Here is a 13,796-nt window from a genome sequence, read left to right as displayed (position 1 = left end):
TGGGCTGAGTGCCAAGAGAAGGTTTTCCCACACTCACCGCATTCATAGGGCCTCTCCCGTGTGTGGATTCGCTGATGTTCACAGAGGGCTGATCTGCGAATGACGCTTTTCCCACACTCACTGCATTTATAGGGTCTCTCCCCTGTGTGGATTCTCTGATGAACAGAAAGAGCTGATCTGTGAATGAAGTTTTTCCCACACTCACTGCATTCATAGGGCCTCTCCCCTGTGTGGATTCTGTGATGTTGAAAAAGGCCTGATCTGCGAGTGAATCTTTTCCCACACTCTCTGCATTCGTAGGGCCTGTCCCCTGTGTGGATTCTCTGATGTTTAGAAAGGTAGGAGCTGCTAGTGAAGCATTTCCCACACTCACAGCATTCGTAGGGCCTCTCCCCTGTGTGGATTCTCAGATGAACAGAAAGGCTTGATCTGTGAATGAAGTTTTTCCCACATTCAGTGCATGTGTTTTTTCTCTTTCCCATGAGGATTTCCTGCTGGGTTGTGGTTTCCTTGAGGCCCTTCTCTGTTCCCCAACAGGAAATAAATTTACCCGCTTTCTTCCCTGGCTGGTTTCCCTGCTCTCTTTCTGGTCTGTGCTGAATCTCACAGGAGTTTCCCGGCTCATGACTCCAGGACACATTCCTTTTCGATCTCTGTGATAATTCTCTGTGTTTAGCCACTTGCTCAACATTTCCCTGCTGAGAATTCTGCTCCTCTTTCTCACATACCATTGCGTCACCTGCTGTGATAGAGACAGAAACCTCAGACAGGGATGGAAAGGGGAAGGCCAAACCAACACAAGAGCTGGAGAGAGGTCAAATAAAAATCAGGAACTGAACTCCCCCAAACTCTTCCCCCAAATGTAGTGGTGGGATTTTATGTTTGTATTTTATATAATTTAGAATGAAGGATACAGAATAAGAATGTAGCATGTATTAAATGTATTGGTTTAGGATTTGATCATATTCGTCAGCCACCCTTTTTGAATAACAGAAAGGAATGGCCTAATGGGCCAATGGGTAGAGGTACATCAGCCAGGATCCGTGTCTGGACTGATTTCAAGGCAGTAACAGACCTTTGCGGGTCACCAATTTGTTGTAGGTTTAGCATTTTAAAATAAGTAAAAGAATGCCATGGTTGTTTTCTTTTGCGTTGCAATTTGATGTTCCTGTTCAAAATGTTGTGTGTAAATGAATTGTTTTGTGTGTGAATGAGAAATGTAGGTATGAAGAGATAAGTGTGAAGGCCATCACTGAACCAGATGTACAAGGGAGGAACCGAAGACAGATGCAAGGGCCCCAGGAGGCTGCAGCACACTCCTACTGCAATCTCATCTGATGATTCTAAAGATGAGACAGGCACCTATCAATGGGGACCAGACAGCTCTGATCACAACCAGCCTGGGAGAACTGCCTGAGGGACTTGATGAAAGAACAAGATAAAGGATGAGAAGGACAATTTAAGAAAACAAACACTCGTCAAACAACAATTAATTACAGCATGACGGTGCAAAACTCATTGGTCACAATGAAGGAAAATCCCTATAGACACAGGGTGCCTTGCCATGAAACTTTGGGTTCATCCTACCAAGACTTCCCCAGAGAATCATGCTGCAGCCAACAGAACCCAGCTCCTCCTACATGTGATCAACCTAGCTGGCCACAAGACTGATCTGGACTCTGGCTGGTAACTGTAACATCGACCGGCAGGGCAATGTATGTGTGTGGTGTAATTGAATGCATATGCTAATTGCTGTATCTTCAATAAACGCAGTGTATTGCCTTTTCCCCTGAAAAAGATCCTATGTGCTTAAGCATAACACAAGTAAGAGAGAGGAGGGGATCAATTTGGCCTTCACATCCCATCCAAATTCGCAGGGGGAAGGGAAGAAGCTACTGCCTGGTGTCTACTAGGATCTACAGCAGGCCTGCACCACTCGTAAAGCAGCGAGGGCCATATTACTCCAAAGAAAACAGCTGAGGGCCAAACCCCCCCAGCCCCACCGACTCCCCTCCAGCACCAAGCCCCCCCGAAACACAACATCCCCCAGCGCCGCCCAGCCCCCCGAAATACTCCCCCTCCCCAGCACCGCCCGCCCCATGGAAACAAACCCTCCTTCCCCAGCGCTGCCCCACCGAAACAGGAGTATTGAACCTTGGTAATATGTTATAGCAGGCCCCTAAGGTAGTATAATTAAGGTAAAAGAAAAATGTCTTTTTGCTAGAAGTAGAATGAGCTCTTCCCCCCACTTTGTAATCAGTTGCCCTGTTGAATGAATGAGGAAGGCGTGGAAGGCAGCACCTCCAGACGGCTGCAACCCTTGGAGAGGGGATGGGAGTCAGACCAGATCAGTAGAACAGGTCAGCCACCAACTCGCAGCTCGCCTCCTTAGCCTCCCTCCCCCGCTACTGGCTCACCTGCACCCCCGCCCCCGACCCGCAACTGCCTGCCCACACAACTACTCACCCCCCGCGGGCCGCACAGTGAGCCCACGTGGGCCGCATGTTGTGTAGGCCTGATCTACAGGAGACCATGAGCTAATTTACCCTGAGGATATGACCCCTGCTAGGGACAAGAATGAACCGACAGAGCTCCCAAGGTCTTTGTAGGGGTTCCCAGATGTTTCCTTCAGGCACTTACAGATTCTGAGTTGGTTTAATGTTTCCTCATCTGTGCAGGGAGCTCTCAGGATCTCTCTTTCCTCTGAACCCTGGAGGTCTGGGACCCATGGCTCTTCCCCTTGTTCCAGCTGGGAGATCACATCAGGTTGGGAAACTGGAAACCCTGCTCAGATGAAAGAAAATAAAGGAGTTCACTTGATTTCATAACTTTGTCATAAAAATAAATCTATTAATTTAACTTCAGTGCTTAGTGTGAGCTGGTGTGCCTGGGACAGTCCTCACTGAAAATGCCAGGGTCAGGGCAGGCTCAAAAAGGGAGATGCTCCTAAAACTGGTGGTTAACGCTGAAGTTAAACTCACTGACCAGTCACAAACTGTGCTTCTGATCACCCACACTGGTTATCGAGAAGCTGAAAAAAGAAATCACCCAGCCCCCTTTATTGCATTGCACTTCTCTGACTCCCAATCAGCACCTAGGTCCAGTACAGTGAGAGGTTATTTAAAAACTCTGCTCACATAAACAAAATGATCTTCTGACCCCAAAGGGTCAGCCACATCACCAGGTTAGTATAGGTTTGGATCTTACACAAAATACCACGTTCTCTGCCAGTCCTTTAGCATCTAAATTAAAGATTTATTATAAAAGAAAGAAAAAAAAGGGAGTTGTTAAATGGGAAAGGAGTCAGATACATTCTGAAATCTATATATCAGGTTCTTAGCAGTATTGGTGAGTTGCTGGCTTGAAAGTCCATCTGGAACATATCCACAGTTTGGATGGGTCATTCAGTCCTTTGTTCTGTGGAGAAATGTAAAGTAATGCACATTGGAAAAAATAACCCCAACTATACATACAACATGATGGGGGCTAATTTAGCTACAACGAGTCAGGAAAAAGATCTTGGAGTCATTGTGGATAGTTCTCTGAAGATGTCCACGCAGTGTGCAGAGGTGGTCAAAAAAGCAAACAGGATGTTAGGAATCATTAAAAAGGGGATAGAGAATAAGACTGAGAATATATTATTGCCCTTATATAACTCCATGGTACACTCACATCTTGAATACTGTGTACAGATGTGGTCTCCTCACCTCAAAAAGATATTCTAGCACTAGAAAAGGTTCCGAAAAGGGCAACTAACATGATTAGGTGTTTGGAGAGGGTCCCATATGAGCAGGGCCGGCTCCAGACCCCAGCGCGCCAAGCAGGCGTGTGGGACGGCATTGTCGGGGCAGGGCGGCATTTGGCTCCGGCGGACCTTCCGCAGTCATGCCTGCGGGAGGTCCACCGGAGCCCGGGATGAGCGGACCTGCCGCAGGCATGACTGCGGAGGGTCCCCTCTTCCCGCGGCTCCGCTTGAGCTCCCGCAGGCATGACTGCGGAGGGTCCCCTCTTCCCGCAGCTCCGCTTGAGCTCCCGCAGGCATGACTGCAGCGGGCGTGCTGGTCCCGCGGCTCAGACGGAGCTCCCGCAGGCATGCCTGCAGATGCTCCACCGGAGCCGCAAACCAGCGCACCCGCCGCAGACACTTCTGCCCCGGCCGCGGGACTGGGGAAGGGTGGCGAACCGCGCCGCCCTGCTTGGGGCGCCGTAATTTATAGAGCCGCCCCTGCATATGAGAAAAGATTAAAGAGGCTAAGACTCTTCAGCTTGGAAAAGAGGAGACTAACGGGGGCTATGATAGCGGTATATAAAATCATGAGTGATGTTGAGAAAGTGGATAAGGAAAAGTTATTTACTTATTCCCATAATACAAGAACTAGGGGTCACCAAATGAAATTAATAGGCAGCAGGTTTAAAACAAATAAAAGGAAGTTCTTCTTCACGCAGCGCACAGTCAACTTGTGGAACTCCTTACCTGAGGAGGTTGTGAAGGCTAGGACTATAACAATGTTTAAAAGGGGACTGGATAAATTCATGGAGGCTAAGTCCATAAATGGCTATTAGCCAGGATGGGTAAGAATGGTGTCCCTAGCCTCTGTTCGTCAGAGGATGGAGATGGATGGCAGGAGAGAGATCACTTGATCATTGCCTGTTAGGTTCACTCCCTCAGGGGCACCTGGCATTGGCCCCTGTCGGCAGACAGATACTGGGCTAGATGGACCTTTGGTCTGACCCGGTACAGCTGTTCTTATGTTCAAGGCTTCCATTTGTAGAAAAGTTGCTCCAGAGGGTTTGAAGACAAAATGGAGATGATGCAGCTGCCCTTTATATTCCTTTGGCCTTGTAGCTTCTACTTCTTGTATCCCAAACACAAGCTTCACAGCACATGGCATGGAAAAGCCTTGGAGTTCTCAGGACACAGGCTGTGACACAGTAAGGAGGGGGGCAGATTGACCTGGGAATGTCGCAGGGGAGTTTTACTGGGACTGTCTGCATTAGGGATGGGATAGCAGGGGATGACTTCACTTGAGGGATGATACCTGAGCCAGGATGGGGGTTGGGGCAGGAATCTGGACAAAGGCTGGAGGAGGAGCCGGGGGAAGACTGGCTGAGATTGCTGGAGGGGGTTTTCAGTTTGGAGCAGTCTGGGGAAGCAGAGGGAACCCCAAGGCTGGGGTCTAAACTCCCTGCCTCCCCCCCACCCCCAAGGGACCTGACTGAGGGGTCCTGGCTGTACCTACAAGCTCTGTTTGGGACTGTGTTCCTGTCATCTAATAAACCTTCTGGTTTACTGTCTGGCTGAGAGTCACGGTGAATGAAAGGAAGTGAGGGTGCAGGGCTCTGACTCCCCCATACTCCGTGACAACTGGTGGCAGTGGTGGGATGTACTGCACCCCGTGGATGGCGCTTCCCGCAGTAAGTGACTGGTGAGTAGTAAAACGAAGGGGGATTGATGGGGACCGGTGTGCTGAAGATTCAGAGAGGAGCGGTTTTGGTGGGCAGAGGAGCTATGCTTAACCCCTGGGAGTGTGTGACCAGCGAGAAGGACTGTTGCAGTAATGGGGTCCCCCTGGGGATTGTGGTGAGCAGGCTCGGGGCGGAGTCATCTGTGGCTTGACCCTGGAAGAGAGGTGGTGACCAGGAAAAGGGCTGGCACACTAGTGGTTCCTTCTGGAAACCGTGGGGAGCTGAGAGCACACAGGCCTGTGAATGGTCAGCGGGAAGATGTATAAGAAGCGCCTTAAGAGCGACCAAGTCGAGCTGTGCAGGCAAAGGTGGCTGTGCATTGGGAGGCTCACCAAAGAACAGCCGATTGCCCAGCTGGAGGAGGAGGATCAGTCGGAAGAGCCTGTCCCTGTCTCTGAGGGAAGCAGCCCGCAGATGAAGGGCAGGCACCAGTATCTGTCCCATCTGGGAGTGGTCAGACGGCTGCCGAGGACATCCCAGGACCCCTCCTACCTATTCCTAGGGAAAGGGCTAGGGGGAGCCCAGCAAATACCGAGGGCACCGTGACCCCAGCAGCCATAGCCGCCACCATCACTGAGCTATGCAAGAAGGGGAAGCCAGACAAAGTGGTCTGGACCAAGGAGTGCCAGACGGCTCTCCGGGCGCTGAAGGAGGCTCTGGTCAGTGGCCCAGCTCTAGCAAACTCAGACTTTGACAAGCCCTTTATGGTGTTCACCAATGCCTCAGACACGGGACTGGAGGCAGTGTTAATGCAGGATGATGAAAAGGGGGAGATGTACCCCACTGTGCACCTGAGCAAGAAATTCCTACCCCGGGAGCAAAACTAAATGATTATCGAGAAGGAATGCGTGGCTGGGGTGTGGGCCCTTAAGAAACTAGAGCCATATCTATTTGGGCGACACTTCACCGTGTACACAGACCACTCTCTCCTGACCTGGCTACACCAGATGAAAGGAGCCAATGTCGAGCTCCTGAGGTGGAGCCTGCTCCTGCAAGATTATGATATGGACATGGTCCATAGGAAGGGGAGTGCCAACATGATAGTGGATGTGTTGTCCCAGAGAGGTGGCACTGAACTTCCCCAGGTCACTGGTGAGAGTGATCCCACTCAGTTCAGTCTCGAAGGGGGGAAAGACATGACACAATAGGGTGTGGCAGATTGATCTGGGAATGTTGGAGGGGAGTTTTACTGGGACTAGGGGTCACCAAATGAAACTAACAGGCAGCAGGTATAACACAAACAAAATGAATTATTTCTTCACACAACGCACAGTCAACCTCTGCAATTCTTTAACAAAGGATGTTGTGAAGGCCAAGACTATAACAGGGTTCAAGAAATAAATAAAATAATAATAATAATATGATAAATTCATGGAGGACAGGTCCATCAATGGCTATTAGCTAGGATAGGCAGGGATGGTGTCCCTAGCCTCTGTTTGCCATAAGCTGGGAATGAGTGACAGGAGATTCATCATTTGATGATTCCCTGTTCTGTTCATTCTCCCGGGACACCTGGCATTGGCCACTGTCAGAAGACAGGGTACTGGGCTAGAGGGACTTTTGGTCTGACCCAGCATGGCCATTCTTATCTACCAGGGAATCTAGCGAGTCCAGGGTAATGGGAGGGAGCAGGAAAATCCCTGGGTGTGGAGAACACTGGGAAATTAGAAGCTATAATTCAGGAGCAAGGGCTCTAATTAGTCTGGAAAAGCAGAATGTGAAAAATAAGAATCAGGTCATGTGACTTAAGGAATAGAGCCAGAAGAGAAGAGAGATTGTGGCTATTACACACAGTGATAGGGGAGCAAGACTCTCCATGTCTCAGGAAGTTTCACTACCAACCTAGGCCATTTTCACATGCTGGGGTGCGATCCAGAGCAGTGAGGAGTTGTGTCATCTGCAATCCTGGGTGAGATTCAGTGTTCTGCAGCTGGAGCTCCCCTGTCTGGATACCCCCAGCCAGCAGTCAAGGATGCACTGAGTGTCCGTGTGATAAGTAACCCTGGACCGGCAGCTCTGACTCCTGCAGCCTGCCTGTTACACCCCAAGCACATTGGGGTCTGGGTAAAGAAGACTCAGGGTTTGAGAGAAGGTCTGGGGTGGGAAGCTTCTGTTGGTTATGCTGGACCTAGCCCCCAGTTTTACTTATGCGAACAGGAGCTATTTGACACTGTGCGATACAGCTCCTGTGCTGTTCCCAAAGTGTTCTGCAGCAGGGGAGGGTCTCTGGCAGTGTGTGTGTCACTGGCATATTGGGGTGCTGCTGGGACAGGGCAGAGCAGGGATGGCACTGGGGGGTGGCATGAACCATCTCTCTTCATTTCCCCTTCCAAGAACCGAGGGGACGGGAATCCTTACCCAGCGAGGTCACATTCTCATAGTTCTCCTGCATGACATCCCAGTAGAGGGCTCTCCGAGTGGGGTCCAGAAGAGCCCCCACTTCACTGGTGAAATACACAGCCACCTCCTCGAAGGTCACCGGCCCCTGAAAGAGCAAGAGTCCAGCACTCTGTACCTGCTGCCCCACTCACAGCCCCACTGTTCGTGGGGGACAGGAGCCAAACAGAAGCTCTGGGTGGATTGCAGTCAACAGAATCTCACCCCACCCCACCCAGAGCAGCCAGAAAACACCAGGGAAAGGGGATAAAGAGAAAGCCCCTTTTCTCTCCCAGCAGATCCATCACTCCCCTACTAGCCACAGACTGATACAGGAGATGGAGCCCCTAGCAGGGTCCAGGGAGAGCTCCGTGGTAGGAAGCCCAACCCCCTCCTCATTGTGAGGAGCTGGATATGAAGGGAGGGAATCTCCCCTAAACCTGACTCGTGAGTGTCCCCTTCATATCTCACAGCAGCCGCTGGTTAGGCTCCAGCGCTATGAATCTGGTCAGTTTTCCTAGCCCCATGTAGGTTATTTTCTGTTAAAAAATTAGGGCATTTCCACCACTGAACCTCATGGGTCTGTTCCCAGAATCTAGGCCACTTATTAAACAACTCCCAGCAGGTTTGCCCCTCCTGCCAGGCTAAGCAACAGAGACATTTTAACCTCCCTTCTCCCTCCCCCCATCCCATAACTAAGTCTCTGAACGCAAGGCTAGAAAAGAGTAGAACCAAAGGAGTCACTTTCAACGATTCCCTCGGACACTGACCCCACGGCAGCCACACCCCAGCAGGAGGGAGATGGAGTCAGGAACTGGCTTTTCCTCTGTCTGAGCCTCATCTTGTCCACAGGAAAGTGACTCTACCCAGGGTGCAGTAATACACCTGCCTGGGCAGATTAGAGATCTGGAAATCTCTTTCAAACCTCTTCTCTCCCATTGCCCCTTTCAATCTCACTTTCTATCTCCTTTTCCCTGTCCCCTCTCCCTGCCCGTCTGATAGGAAAGTCCCAGTCCTGGGTTGTTTGCTCCACCATGGCTGGATTTGCTCCTGCAATTGCTAATGGGAGGAGAAATGACTGGGGGGACTATTTGTGTAGAGTCATTTTAATGCCAGACCCCAGCATTTTCCCTTCATTTCTTCCAGTTACCTGGAGTCTCTGGCCCAGAATTTAGTACTAACAGAGCTACCCTAGGGGGCTAGGACCAGCTGGAGAAAGTCATCCCCTGGGCCAGGCAGAGAAGCAGCTCAAATTAAGGTCACTTCCCAGCACAGAACCCCACTGGGGGAGCAGCAGCTGCTAAGCCTGGTCTCCCAGATCACAATGGAGGCTGCAGCATCTGACCCAGGAAGCTGAACCCCAATATCCTGAGCAGAGAGGGACAGAGCGTTTGAGCAGCTTCCCTCCTTTAGCTCTCTGGGGAGAGCAGCTAACGAGAGCCCCTCCTCACAGGGAGACTCTCATTTGCCTCACTGTCCATCCAGAGTCACTCCTTGTCTTTCCATGCAGTGATTGTGGATTATCATGGTCTCAATGAAACCAGATTTCAGAAAGAATGAGTCCAGAACGCTGTGGAAGAGACCATTGTGCAGCAATGCTGACCCCCTTCCCACCTCCTTCACCCCTAGATCTAGGACAAGGAGGTGGAGGGGGTTGGGGGGGGGCACGAATTTTCCCAAGGGAAGTAGAAGTTCCTGCAGTTTTCAAGAAGGGAGAAAAGCAAAATCTGTGATTTCACCTGACAGTGTTTGATAAGTGGATAGAAAGTTATCACGGTGACTGGGCCTGGCCGGGGGATTCTGGAACAAGTCGATCAGAGAGAAGGAGCGAATTCAGGAGCAGTCCCCAGACCCCACAGCCGGGGGCCCAGACACCTCCCCCACCCCAGCCAGGGGCCCACCAGATATTCCCTGGGACCCAGCTCCCAGTCCCTGGCCAGGGCCCCAGATACCCATTAAAGCCCCACCGGGCAGGGAACCCCCACCAGACCATGACTGCCAGGTTAGGAATACCAGAGGGTTCCTCCCACCAAGAGCCCCCAGGAGCCAGGGACACCCCCACCCCCAAGAGGACACCCCACTGGAAACTCAGTGCCTCACTGCCCACCTGGGATTCCCCCACCTGACCTCCAGTGGGATCTGCCATGCCATTCACCTGGAGCCCCCTCCTCCCCCCAGCGGGACCCCTCACTCTGCTTGCCTGGCATCCCCTGACCTAGTGCCGGGGATCCCAACCGGAGCGAGTGGGGGAAGCCCAGACAGAGCCCCTGGCACAGCACCAGGCTCCCTCTAACCCCCTGACCCGCTTCCCCAAGAGACGCCCACCCCGGCTGTTCTGCAGCCACCAGGCCCCCAGCGATACCCACCTCCGGGACCCACAGCCTCAGGGCTGGGCACATCACAACAACCCCTGAAACCCCAAACCTCCAGACCCCACCAACCTGACACGGGTACCCCCTGCCCAGCCACCCAGAGGCCTCCCCCCACCACAATCCCCCTTCAGCTCCAGCTGCCATCGCCCCACACAGACACCCCCCCAGGAACAGGATCACCTGGCAGTGGATGGAGAGTGATCACCGCCCCCCGCTGGCCAGTCGCACGGGCAGGGGGAGCCCCGGGGGCTGGGCGGCCTGGGGGGCAGGAAAGGTCCATGGCCCGTCACGAGCCAATACTGGCCACCCGGGATCCCCCCCAGCAGGGCCGGCTTTAGGAAGTGCGGGGCCCAATTCGAACATTTTCGGCGGGGCCCCGGCAGGGATGACTAAAAAAAAAAAAACATGTAAAAAAAAAGCCTTTCATTTCTTAGCAACCGGTTCCCTGTAAAAAGTTCTGCTTTAAGGGATGTGCCACAGTATGTATTTTTTGTACCAATAGGGTTACCATACGTCCGTATTTTTAAAAATTCCTCCCAGATGGCGATTTAAGAACCAAAAAGCTGGACATGTCTGGGAAAATATGGCTGTATGTTAACCCTACCTAAAGTTCTTTTTTTAAAAGATGGGCATGAACTAGAAATGTTTCACATGTGTGGGTCCCCACCACTCCCTGGGGGTGTGCTAGGGTGACCAGATGTCCCCATTTTATAGGGACAGTCCCAATTTGGGGGTCTTTTTCTTATATAGGATCCTATTACCCCTCACCCCTGTTCCAATTTTTCACACTTGCTGTCTGGTCACCCTAGGGTTTGCACATGTGTGGGTCCCAGCTGCTCCCTGCCCCCCTCATTGAAGCAGGTGTGCAGGGTTACTGCCCTGGGAACTGCAGGGCACCAGTGGACATGGGGCTGGCTGGAGGCAGGGCAGGGGCTGACTGGAAGTAGGGTCTGGCTGCAGGCAGGGCAAGGGGTGCGGGGCTGGCTGGAGACGGGGTGTGTGGGGCTGGCTGGCTTCAGGCAGGGCCGCAGGGGGGTGTGGCAAGGGTTGGCAGGGCTGGAGACAGAGGAGTGTGGGCAGGGGCTGGCTGCAGGCAGGGCAGGGGGTGCGGGGCTGGTGCGGGCAGGGGGTTTGGGTACAGGGGGTACAGCCCACCCTGTACGGTAAGTGCCTCCTCCTCCCTCCCCCACCAGGGTAGCAGCAGCAGCAGCCCGGGGTTCGGGGGCTATTTAAAGGGCCTGGGGCTCCCCTGCTTCTACAGCCCCGGCCCTTTAAATAGCCACAGGAGCCCTGGGGAAGCGGTGGGGTTCCAGGGGCTATTTAAAGGGCTGGGGCAGTAGAAGCAAGGGGAGCCCCAGACTTTTTAAATAGCCCCCAGGGCTCCAGCAGTGGGGCTCTGGTGGCAATTTAAAGGGCCTGCTGGGAGCCCCAGGCCCTTTAAATTGCCCCTTGGGGAAGCTGGGCTACCCCGGTACAGCGCACTGGCAGGGCTTAGGCGCGGGGCCCGATTCGGGGGAATTGGTTGAATTGGCCTAAAGCCGGCCCTGCCCCCCAGAGGTGGCTGCAGCTTCGCACACCGGGACTCGGCCCCGCACCGAGACGCTTGGTCGGGCCGGGGGCTTTGGGGAGCCGGGAGCGCGGATCGGGGGGGGCGAATCTCCCCGGATGTTACAGCCCGAGCGAGACCCCGGGAGAGAAACGGGGCAGAACCGGAGAGACTCTGTGCCGGGGGGGGCGAGAGGCGCCAACAGGGACAGGAGCCAATTAACCCCCCGCCCCCCCGCGTCCCACCGACCTTCTGCGCCCGCCGGGAATTTCAACCCCCCCCCCGCCCCGCCCCGCCCCGCGCGTCCCACCGACCTTCCCCCCCCGCAACTCCGGCTTCGGCCCCCCCCATCGCAGCTGCTGCCGGGGCCGAGGCGGCTCCGCGGCTTCTCCCGGGTTCCCCGGGGCAGAGTCACGTGCCCGCCCCCCCCGGGTCTCTCACTCACCGGCTCACACGGAGGCGGCAGCAGCAGCTTTGTTCTCCCGCCCCCAGCGGGGCTCGCACGGAGCATGCGCAGTTCCAGCTCCTGACCCCTCCCTCACCTGGGCTGGGGAGGGCGGGCGCGCCCCGGGGCAGGCTGGGAGATGTAGTTCCGGGCTCTCCCTGGAGCGGAAGTGACATCAGCGAGGGAGGCGGAGCCGGAGCCGGAGCGCGAACGCGCGCGGGGCGCTGCGGTTCTGCCTGGCTCGTGCGGGGCCGTTGGAGCCTCTCCCGGGCCGGAGGTTTGTGCCGCTGGGGCTCTGGGCATGCGCAGATCGCGGCGGGAGAGACCTTCATTAACCCCCCCGTGCCCGGCCCGGCCCCGCCCCCGCTGCGGAGCTGCAGCCTCCAGGTGCCGGCGCGAGCCCGGGGCGGGGCCGAGCGGGGGTCCCGGGGCTGGGAAAGGGGCGGGGAAGTGTCGGTGCAGCCCGGACATGGCCGGGAGCCAGTGACCCCGGGGAGCGGGGAGAGAAAGGGGGCTGAGACCCCTCGGATTTACCGCTGCCCCGTGGGGACCCCTGCCCCTTTCTCCCTAGAGCCACGAGCAGCCCCAGGGTGACCCCCTCCCCACCCCAGAGAAGTTCCCTGCCCCCGATTGTGCCCCATTTTCTCTCCCCTTCGCCAGTGTCCAGCTCCCCCTGGGGCTGGGGGGGCTCTGGGGGTGTCTGGGGCCCTGGCCAGGGGCTCTGGGGACTGGGGGCCAGGGAAGATCTGGCAGGTCCCTGGCTGGGGCTGTGGGGGTGTCTGGGGCCCCGGCTGTGGGGTCTGGGCTCTGGGTACTGGGGGGTGTCTGGGGGCTGCTACTAACCCTGATCCTGCTCCCGGATCAGTTTGTGCCACTATCCTGGCTCCAAGCGCGGCCAGGCAGCCCCCAGCCAGGCCCACTCACCCTGATAACTTTCTATCCACTTACCAAACACTGTCAGCTGAAATCACAGACTTTGCTTTTTTCTGCTCTTGAAAACGGCAGGAACTTCCAGTTCCATTGGGACTATTCATCCCCCCCACCCCCACGTCCTTGTCCTAGATCTGGGGGTTGCGGCAGGTGGGAAGGGGGCTACAAATGCCGCACAATGGTCTCTTCCACAGCGTTCTGGACTCCTTCTTTCTGAAACCTGGTTTCATTGAGAACATTGTTAATCCAGAGTCACTGCATGGAAAGACAAGGAGTGACTCCAGATGCACAGTGAGGCGACTGAGATCAGCAGTTCTCCCTGTGAGGAGGGGCTCTCACTAGCTGCCCTCCCCAGAGAGCTAAAGGAGGGAAGCTGCTCAAACGCTCTGTCCCTCTCTGCTCAGGATACTGGGATTCAGATTCCTGGGTCAGACGCTGCAGCCTCCATTGTGATCTGGGAGACCAGGCTTAGCAGCTGCTGCTCCCCCAGCAGGGGCTCTGTGCTGGGATGTGACCTTAATTAAAGCTGCTTCTCTGCCCTGCCCAGGGGATGACTTTCTGCAGCTGCTACTAACCCCTTGGGGCAGCCCTGGGCCCTGTTAATACTAAATTCTGACCCAGAGTCTCCAGGTAACTGAAAGACCTCAGGGAAAGTGCTGGG

At 54.7% G+C, this 13,796-nt stretch overlaps 2 protein-coding genes across 2 annotated transcripts in view; both read right to left on the bottom strand.

The window, feature by feature from the left end:
- LOC120375390 (zinc finger protein 420-like) overlaps positions 1–482 on the bottom strand; it is a 141,169-nt gene extending 140,687 nt beyond the window's left edge. Inside the window, exon 1 of the mRNA XM_039496009.1 lies at positions 122–482. Coding sequence (XP_039351943.1) covers positions 122–482 — 361 coding nt within the window. The remainder of the gene's footprint in view (positions 1–121) is intronic.
- A 467-nt stretch (positions 483–949) lies between these two features.
- On the bottom strand, positions 950–13,226 carry LOC120375389 (zinc finger protein 620-like). Its single transcript, XM_039496008.1, has 5 exons — positions 13,181–13,226; positions 12,206–12,252; positions 7,825–7,951; positions 2,734–2,784; positions 950–978 (listed from the first exon to the last, which is right to left on the bottom strand). Exons 1-5 carry the CDS (start codon positions 13,224–13,226, stop codon positions 950–952), a joined length of 300 nt encoding a protein of 99 aa, XP_039351942.1.
- Positions 13,227–13,796: the final 570 nt, after the last annotated feature.

The sequence above is a fragment of the Mauremys reevesii genome, linkage group 12 (genome assembly GCF_016161935.1).
Source record: "Mauremys reevesii isolate NIE-2019 linkage group 12, ASM1616193v1, whole genome shotgun sequence".
Taxonomy (NCBI): domain Eukaryota; kingdom Metazoa; phylum Chordata; order Testudines; family Geoemydidae; genus Mauremys; species Mauremys reevesii.
Note: the sequence above shows the minus strand (reverse complement) of the source record. Positions and strands in the feature narration are given on the sequence as shown.